The 7,969-nt window shown below is 54.8% G+C and overlaps 1 protein-coding gene across 2 annotated transcripts; it reads left to right on the plus strand.

Annotated features, from left to right (window-relative positions):
• Positions 1–2,789: 2,789 nt before the first annotated feature.
• HVCN1 (hydrogen voltage gated channel 1) lies at positions 2,790–7,943 on the plus strand. Of its 2 annotated transcripts, none has more exons than XM_039724545.1 (6): positions 2,790–2,847; positions 4,195–4,424; positions 4,886–4,990; positions 5,244–5,475; positions 7,238–7,350; positions 7,626–7,943. In XM_039724545.1, exons 2-6 carry the CDS (start codon positions 4,230–4,232, stop codon positions 7,689–7,691), a joined length of 711 nt encoding a protein of 236 aa, XP_039580479.1. In that variant the 5' UTR covers positions 2,790–2,847; positions 4,195–4,229; the 3' UTR covers positions 7,692–7,943. The 2 variants fall into 2 exon arrangements, with proteins under 2 accessions (XP_039580479.1, XP_039580478.1); XM_039724544.1 differs by having other exon boundaries at positions 2,793–2,971.
• The last annotated feature ends 26 nt before the right edge of the window (positions 7,944–7,969 follow it).

A 7,969-nucleotide genomic window follows, 5' to 3' on the forward strand; every position in this document is an offset into this window, starting at 1 on the left:
GGGTCTGAAGCCTCAGGCAGAGGCCTCTCCCAGCCGAGGGGTGCAGCTCCTGCAGCACCACACGTGGGGCCTCTGGTCCTGAGCTGGTGTTTGCCACAGCCCTGCTTGGGGCTGGGCAGCAGCACCCGGGCGTGGGAGGGCAGGCTCAGCTCAGCTCCTGTTCATTGTTCTGTGCACTGAGGGGCTGCCCTCGAGTGCAAGTGCTGCTCTGAGAGAGCTGGAGCTGAGACCAGACCCATTTCCTCTGGTGTTCAATTAGAGAACTAAATTTCTGGTGGAATGGGGAACCCGAGTTCATTTTATCAGTGCTGGCTGTTGGGGCAGGAGGCTCTGTGGGGGCGGGTGAGGTGTGTGCCAGCTCCAGGCTCTTGGCCTCCACAGGGCCAGCCTGGGCTGCTTCACTGCCGTGTGGAAAATGCCACGGGGTGTTCAGCCCTCAGAGGAGGCGGCCGGTTCCTACCCTGTCCCTGCTCTGGGACAGCTGCAGCACTGCTGCATCTGCTGAGGAACAAGTTTGTCACTGGAATGCCCAGCTCTGTTCTGGTGTCCCCCTGAATTCCCCTCTACTTCCGCAGTGAGTGGGACTTGTTTGCCACAAATGCTTTTTCTGGGCAGTCTGCAGCCATTGACTTTATTTTTTCAATGTAGTTCTCTGAATCAAAGACATTTTTCCCTTCCCTCTACAGCTGATTAATCAAAAACCTCTAACTACCTCTGCTGAGCTTGCTAGATCAGATGTCACAGATTACCTGGTAAGGCTCTCTCACAAACTCACTTTCACCATTTGAATCACATTTGTGGTTTCCTTTATAGCTCTATAATTTTTCTCCCTCCTTGTCCAACACCCTGCATCTCTGTTATTGCTGCTGTGGGTGACAGCACACGTGGAACTGGTTGGGATGTGCCTGCTCTGGCAGGGACACTGTCACCCCTCCTCACTGCCCGTGCCACACCTTTGTCCTCCGTGGCTTGTTTTGTTCTCTCCCCAAACACAGTCTGGGTGACACAGGTGCCTATTCTGGGCTGTGTTCTCTGCCTGGCTGCATTCCCCGAGGTTGGGTCATTCCTCAGGCTCCCTGGGGTGGAGGGGCTGGGTCCTGTCCCACCATGGGGAAGGGCAGGGGCTGCTGCTCCTGCTGTGGGTTCTGACCAACAGCTCAGGCACATTTTATGGCCGTTTGTTGGGGTTGGGTTGTTTTTGAGGAGAGCAGGAGGAGTAGATGCTGATTGCCAATTGTTTTCCCATAATGATACTTGTAGGAATATCTAGCTGACACAAGGGATGGCTGGAGCAGCCATGAGCCTCCCAAGGCCTGTGTCCCCACAGCCCAACACCAATTCCTGCTGGCCCAGAGCTCTGTGGATGCTGCAAAGAATGGATTGGGGTGAGGAGAGGCAGTGGGCTGTGCCAGAGGTCTCCACAGCAGGTAGCAGGAAATTGTGGTAAATCCAAATTCTCTTCAATCCCTGTTGTGTGCCCTGGAAAGCGTGGTGAGATCTGAGGCACTCTCATTGGGTGCCCTCGAGGCACTGGGGTGTTTCTGTGTTTTCTCCAAGGTGAAGTCTGTCCTTGCCATCCAGCTGTGGAAAGGCTGGTTTTCCACACAGGTCATTTTTGCCTGTTCCTGCTTTGCTCTGGATGTGTCAGGGCTGTTGTTGTGTTCAGCTCCAAGTCAGGCTGGCTTCAACAACAACACATCAATTTTCCTTGGAACATCAGGACCTGGTCCCCAGCAGAGCTCAGGCCGCAGGGGAACACAGGGATTTTATGCACACACCCCTCGTGGTGGAATTTTCTCCTTAAACCTCACAGTCCTCACCCAAAAGGGGCTGGATCTGATGAGCTCTCAGGTGCAAATCTTCCCCCATTACCTGTTGCTGTTTACTGGACTCAGCTGAAACCAAAATGCCCAAATTAACTGGAAACCCCCAGGCTGAACCTCCCTGCCGTGCGTCCAGGGCTGTGCCTTTGCTGTCCCACTCCAGAGCTGTTTTGGGGTGATGGTTGAGGGATGGGGTTTGCAGCTCCACAAGGGTGTCACCTGTGCTCATTCTCCATCGTCCTGGAAGGAGAACAGGGATGTGTGCTTTGGGATGAGGTGCTAGGAAATATTTCAGTTGCACAAAAACGTTTAAGCACTCTTAGAACAAAATCCTTTCAAAGAAAGAAATACCTTTGGGTTTTAGAATTGAAGAACTGGAGAGATGTTTATTCCTTGGAGAAAATTAGGAATATTTCCAGTTTGTCCCAGCAGAGGTGCCACAAAGATGGGTCCCAGGTGCTTTTCACAGCTAAATTTTTATTAGAACTTCCCAAACCAGCTTGTGTTTGAGAGATTGAGGGGAACCCTAAACATGAGAAGGCCTCTGACAAAACACGAGCCTATAAATGGAGGCAGATTAATCCAGGCCCGATTCCTGGATTTTACAGCCCACATTGATCCCTGGACCTCCACCGACTTCAGGGACCAATCTGTGTCCGTGCTCAGCAGCTCTCTCTGCGATCGGCAGAGTCACAATTTAACTTCGCGACTCTCCTGGATCCTTGCTCGTTGTTTCGTGTGATGGGAACAAAAGTTGAAAAACAATGGAGAAAAAAAAAAAAAGTTTAAACTCCATCCGGCCTGTCCTGTCTCGGCAGCTCCCGCGGAGGGACGAACCGCGAGCAGCCGGGGAAAAAAGGCTGCGGAAATGGGAAATGTCGGGGATGGAAGGGGGCCTGGCTCGGGGACCCGCTCGAGTTTGTGGGGCGAGGCGGGGAGGAGGCGGCGGGGCCGCCCCCGCGCGCACGGTACCGGGGAGCGGGGGGAGCGGGGGGCTCCCGGGAGGCTGCCGGGGCTCGGCCCGGTGGGTGCGGGCTGGGCTGGGGGGGTGACAGCGGGACCCTCCCGGCGCTGCCACGTCCTTCTCCTCGGGGTCCCGCCGCGGCCCCGAGCTCCGTCCTGCTCTGGGTGACGCCGTGGCCGCTCCGGTCAGTGCCGGGGACGGGGGAGGTTGGGAAGCCCCGGGGTCCTGGATGCTCCATCCGCCGGCGGCTCCGCGCCCCGCGGCAGCCCCGAGGCCGTCCCGCACGGGGCAGGGGCTCCCTGCCCGGGGCCGCTCCCCGCGGGCTCCGGTGGCGGAGAACGAAGGTGCTGCCCTGTGACGGCACCGTGGGACCAGCTCCCTCCTCCCGGCAGGTGACGAGGCGGCCGGAGCTGGGAGCGGAGCCCACCGCGGCCCCGGGGAGTCGAGGAGAGGGAGCACAGCCCGGGGGCACGGGCGGGCCAAGGGAGGCTGGTGCTGAGCTCCCCGGGCGGCTCTGGCAGGGACGCTGCCCGCAGAGGGGATGGGGACGTGCTGCGGCAGGAGCGGATCTCGGAGGATTTGTGGGCCAAGGCTGCAGGGCTGCCCAAAGAGGAAGGGAGGCTGGCGGGGTTGTGATAAGAACACGAGAGCCCGTCCTGCAGCCAGGCACGCAGCCCGTCTGAAGGCCTCCGGGTCTGCTCCTCCAGCGAACTCAGAGTTTCACTCATATGGTTTTCATTGCTGGAGTGTGGTCTTAATCAGGAGTTTGGTTTGGTGGTCCAGCCCCTCGCTGGGCACCCGCAGGGATGGGCTGAAGCCGGGATGCCTGAGGGTGAGGTCAGCTCTGAACAGAGGAGATGGGGAGGACAAGGTCACCCACCTACCAGGCTGGAATGTGGGCATCACCTGCTTAATTTGTCTGCAGAGGCCGAGATGACAGAGTGTCACTGGTGTTAATGGAGGGAAATTATGGCTGTTCCTCATCTCGGCAGTGTGGCTGGAGGGTGAGGATGCTGCGGTCAGCTTGACCAACAGCTTCCCTGGACCAGTGCTAGAAACACAAGGGCAGCTGCCCCCACCTCCATCACGAGGTGCCAGATAAGGGCTGGAGCTTTTTGCTCCTGTAATCAATGCTTTGTTTGGAAATACCTTGTGAGGCAGTTCCTTGTTGTAGAGCAGCACGGCGGGATGCAAACAGAACTGGGAAGGCAGCAGGGGCTCAGTGTGGAGCTGGGGGAGGTGATGCAAAACCAGCGGTATCACCATGAAGCAACTTCCCGTCAGCAGGGCCCAGCCAGCTGTGTCGGAATGTCACGCTCTTGTCACCCTCACTGGGTGAAAAAAGCAAGATTGGGCGTCCTTGGATAGCCCCAAACGGGGAGGTGACACTCTGCTCTTGTCCCTCAGACGTTGGCAGGGTGATGCCAGCTTGATCCAGAGCCATGTCCAGGTACCTGAAGCACTTCACGGTGGTGGGCGATGACCCCGTGCAATGGAGCAACGACTATCGGAAATGGGAGGAGGAGGAGGAGGCTGGGGAGAAGCAGCCAGATGCAGAGATCAAGCTGGAGCCTCCCAGGAGACAAATCTCCTTCCAGTACATGATGAAAAAGCTCTTCAGCTCTCACAGGTTTCAGGTGAGGCAGAACAAACCCGGGCCAAGGGCGCTTGTGACAGCAGAGCTGCTGTGGGACAGAGCTCAGGGAGAGCACTGAGGTCGTGAACCCCACAGTGCAAAGAGCAGCAGCTGCTTCTGAGCTGTCCTGTCGGAACAAAGCAACTCTGCTGCAGGTGCAGATGTCCCCTGAGAGGAGACAAGCCCCAGTGCACAATCACCACGGCTCTGGCACGTGCTCTCCTCCCACTCCCTGAGCCCCCCGCGCCAAGCAGGGTCTGGTGGGGAGCCAGGTGGTTCCATGTGGAATAACTCACCATTTGGGGCAGCAGGAGTGGGAGCAATGGGAAGCTCCATGAAACACAACCAGCCAAATCAGGGCTGTGGGCATCAGGGTGTGTTTAGCTGAAGGGTTACATTGGCTCCTCTTGCTCCTCTGTCTGTGCTGACATGGGATTAATGTTGGTTCTTCTCCTTCAACAGATCGGGGTTGTCTGCTTGGTGATCCTGGATGCCTTGTTGGTTCTTGGGGAATTGCTTATGGATTTGAAAATCATCCTTCCAGACAAATTTAATATAACCCCAAAGGTAAAATGTGGGGAAGTGTCAACATGAACAGCAGTTCCCTCCCTTTGGTGTCTCAAAACCCCCTGGATAGGCTGGGCAAGGCAGGACCTGGACTTCAGCCTTGCTGAGCCAGTGGCTGCAGAAGAAAAGTCCTCAGCCCTTGTCCTTGTAGAGCCAAACCAGAGGTGCCCTCAAGCAGCAGAGGCTTTCCAGCCTGCTCTGCCTGTGTGCACTCTGTGGGGCTTCCTGCCTTAAACTTGTGCTCTTCTCCCAGGTTTTCCACTACCTCTCCCTGTCCATTTTAACCATCTTCCTGGTTGAGGTGGGGTTCAAAGTCTTTGTCTACCGCCGGGAGTTCTTCCACCACAAGTTCGAGGTGCTGGATGGGATTGTTGTCGTCGTGTCCTTCATCCTGGACATCGTCCTCATCTTCCGCGAGCACGAGTTCGAGGCCGTGGGGCTCCTGATCCTCCTGCGGCTCTGGAGGGTGGCCCGGATCATCAACGGTGGGTGCAGGGCTGGGCTGCCTTTGCCAAACTTCCCTGAATGACCTGCGCTTTGTTCCTTCCTCAAACCCAGCCCCAGGGGTTTTGCTCTCCCAGAGAACTCAGAGTTCCCCCTGTGTGGGACTTTAATCAGGCTGCAATTTCTTTGGAGCTGTGACAATTGCTGCTTGTGTTGGTGTGATGCCTCAGGTGCATGGCAGCCAGGCACGTTCCCCCTAAAATAACCCATAATCTGTTCCTGCACCCTTCTCCTGGAGAGAGATGGCTCATGTTCTGAATTTCCATTGTAGGATCCTTTTGGCAGGGGAGCCCCTGTCTTCCTGAATTTGCTGCTACAGCAGAGTAGGTTTTAATGCTCTGTTCTGCTGTGACTCCATTATCCCCTCCAGGGATGCTGCAGGGAATGTCCTGATCTTACTCTAGATCCTTCTTGCTTGAATTCAAAGGGCTTGCCATAAAAAGAGAAATAGAAAATGTCCCCAGATCAGGCTTTAGTGATTTCACTGCTGTAACTGTGAATTGTTGCAAATAGGTGTAAATTCTGACATGACTGAAACAATCAAACATTTTCTTCCTTCTTGAGGAAGGAATTTAGGGATTCCAAAGAATATGGCAATGAATGATCTCAAATTCTTGCATGAAACCGCAGCTCAAGCTCTGACCTGTGTCACTTTTGGTGGGCGCTCCATATTTGACATAGCTGGGATCAGAAAAGGGGATTTCTGGGGCTGTTCCCATTGCCCTCAGCCCCTCAATGGGGAGAAGGTGCCTGGTCAGCAGCTGCAGCCAGAGAGAAGAGAGATGTGAGAGCAGCTTGTGGCTTTCCTTAGTTCAGAGTGAAAGTCAGAGAGAAACTGGATTTGCGTGGGGCTGTGGGAGCCACGGCAGCCTCACAGCACAGCAGAAATTGCAATACTGGATAAATCCCCTCATCCTCGGGTGCTCCAGGCTCCCTGCCAAGCTTTATGCGATGTCCACCTGCTTGCAGCAAGGAGGGACAAAGGGAATCTGCCCCACGCCGGGTGTTGGGTGTCAGTGCCTGGGCACGGCTCCTGCCGATGGTATCAATGCAAATGAGCAGCAGCGCTGCTTTGTGCTGGAGAGCTGAACCCCCCGAGCCCCAACCGTGCCTGGAGCGCTGGAAATCAGCCACGATCCAGAGGAGCTGCGGCGGGAGGGAGAACGTGATGTTCTTCAAGCTCTCATCGAGCTGCTTTGTTTTATCTCCGTGGGAAGAAATGCCTTCGGTGTGGGGGCTGAGCTGACATGGAATCACCTAGTGGTGCTTGCAGAGAAGTGACACCTCTGCCGTGAGGGGCACTGCCTGCTCTCCCTGCAGCTGTGCAGGGTGAAGCACAGCCCTGCAGACCTGAGGATGTGCCAGGTCCTGATCGGCCCAGGGGGTGGAGGAGCCCTGTGGCCCAGGCCTTGCTCTGCTGTCACACCTGAAACTGCTAAAACACGGCAGAGCTACCCCAGGGCTCTGCCAAGGGAGCAAATTCAGGAATTGAGTGACATTCAGAGTGATTAATTCAGCTCCAGGCCAGGCTGCCTCTCCCCAGCAGGGTATCATATCCGAATCCCCCCGGTGGCTGATTTAAAACCCTTCCTCATTAAGAAAAGCACTTGGGAAGGGTGGTTGAAGATGACAGAAGCTGAGCTGGAGAGGAACACATTTAACTCCTTAAAGCCTGAGTGCTGTGAGCTCCTGCTCGTGGCTGTTTCACAGTGTAAAGCAAAGCCCCTGTGAACTGTTCCACAGGAATCATTCTGTCCGTGAAGACCCGCTCGGAGCAGCAAGTGTCCAAGCTAAAGCAAGCAAACCTGAAACTTGCCACCAGGGTGGAACAACTGGAACACAGCTGTTTGGAGAAGGTAAAAAAACACTTTTCATTTGGGTTTACCTGCTAATGGTGATCCTTGTGCAAGGTTGGCACTGCTGGCTTGGTTTCTGAAGCAGCACAGCCCTGCCCGTGCCTCCCTGGGCTGCTCCTCCTCAGAGGAATGATGTCCCTGCCTCTGTCCTACTTCTTCTGGCCAGGCTGTGCTGTCTTCCTGCAGCAGGAGATACATTATAGCAGTGGGAAGATCTGTGGGAACCTGGGAAGTTCCTTGTAGGCTGTTAAAGATTTGAATTTTGTCTTCTGCAGGAGCAAGAAATCGAGAGGCTGAATAACATATTGAAACAGCATGGACTCCTCAGCCAGCAAAAGTAAGAGGCCAGTTTTCCAAGGTGGGAATTCTGCTTGGAGATTGCAGTGTTGGAATCTGCCAGCTTGACCTGAAAGGTTTTTCTGTCTCTTTGCTTCCTCTTGTATTGTGTTTTCTATAAACATTTTCTATTTGACCCTGCTTTGATCAGACCTTGGGATGGCAAAAAATAGTTCTAATGGAAAATTAATCACACACAGCCCCCGTATACAGTATTTTTTTCTTTTCTTGTACAGTTGTACAGTCAAAACTTCAAAATAATTTAATAAAGACACATCTTTAC

The sequence above is a fragment of the Passer montanus genome, unplaced genomic scaffold (assembly GCF_014805655.1).
Source record: "Passer montanus isolate IOZ18808 unplaced genomic scaffold, ASM1480565v1 scaffold53, whole genome shotgun sequence".
Classification (NCBI taxonomy): domain Eukaryota; kingdom Metazoa; phylum Chordata; class Aves; order Passeriformes; family Passeridae; genus Passer; species Passer montanus.

Excerpts from the sequence above, each read along its gene's own strand:
- HVCN1 (XM_039724545.1), top strand. The coding sequence starts at position 4,230 with ATGTCCAGGTACCTGAAGCACTTCACGGTGGTGGGCGATGACCCCGTG. Across the intron at positions 4,991-5,243 it reads AATTTAATATAACCCCAAAG|GTTTTCCACTACCTCTCCCT; the intron begins GTAAAATGTGGG and ends CTCTTCTCCCAG. Across the intron at positions 7,351-7,625 it reads AACACAGCTGTTTGGAGAAG|GAGCAAGAAATCGAGAGGCT; the intron begins GTAAAAAAACAC and ends TGTCTTCTGCAG.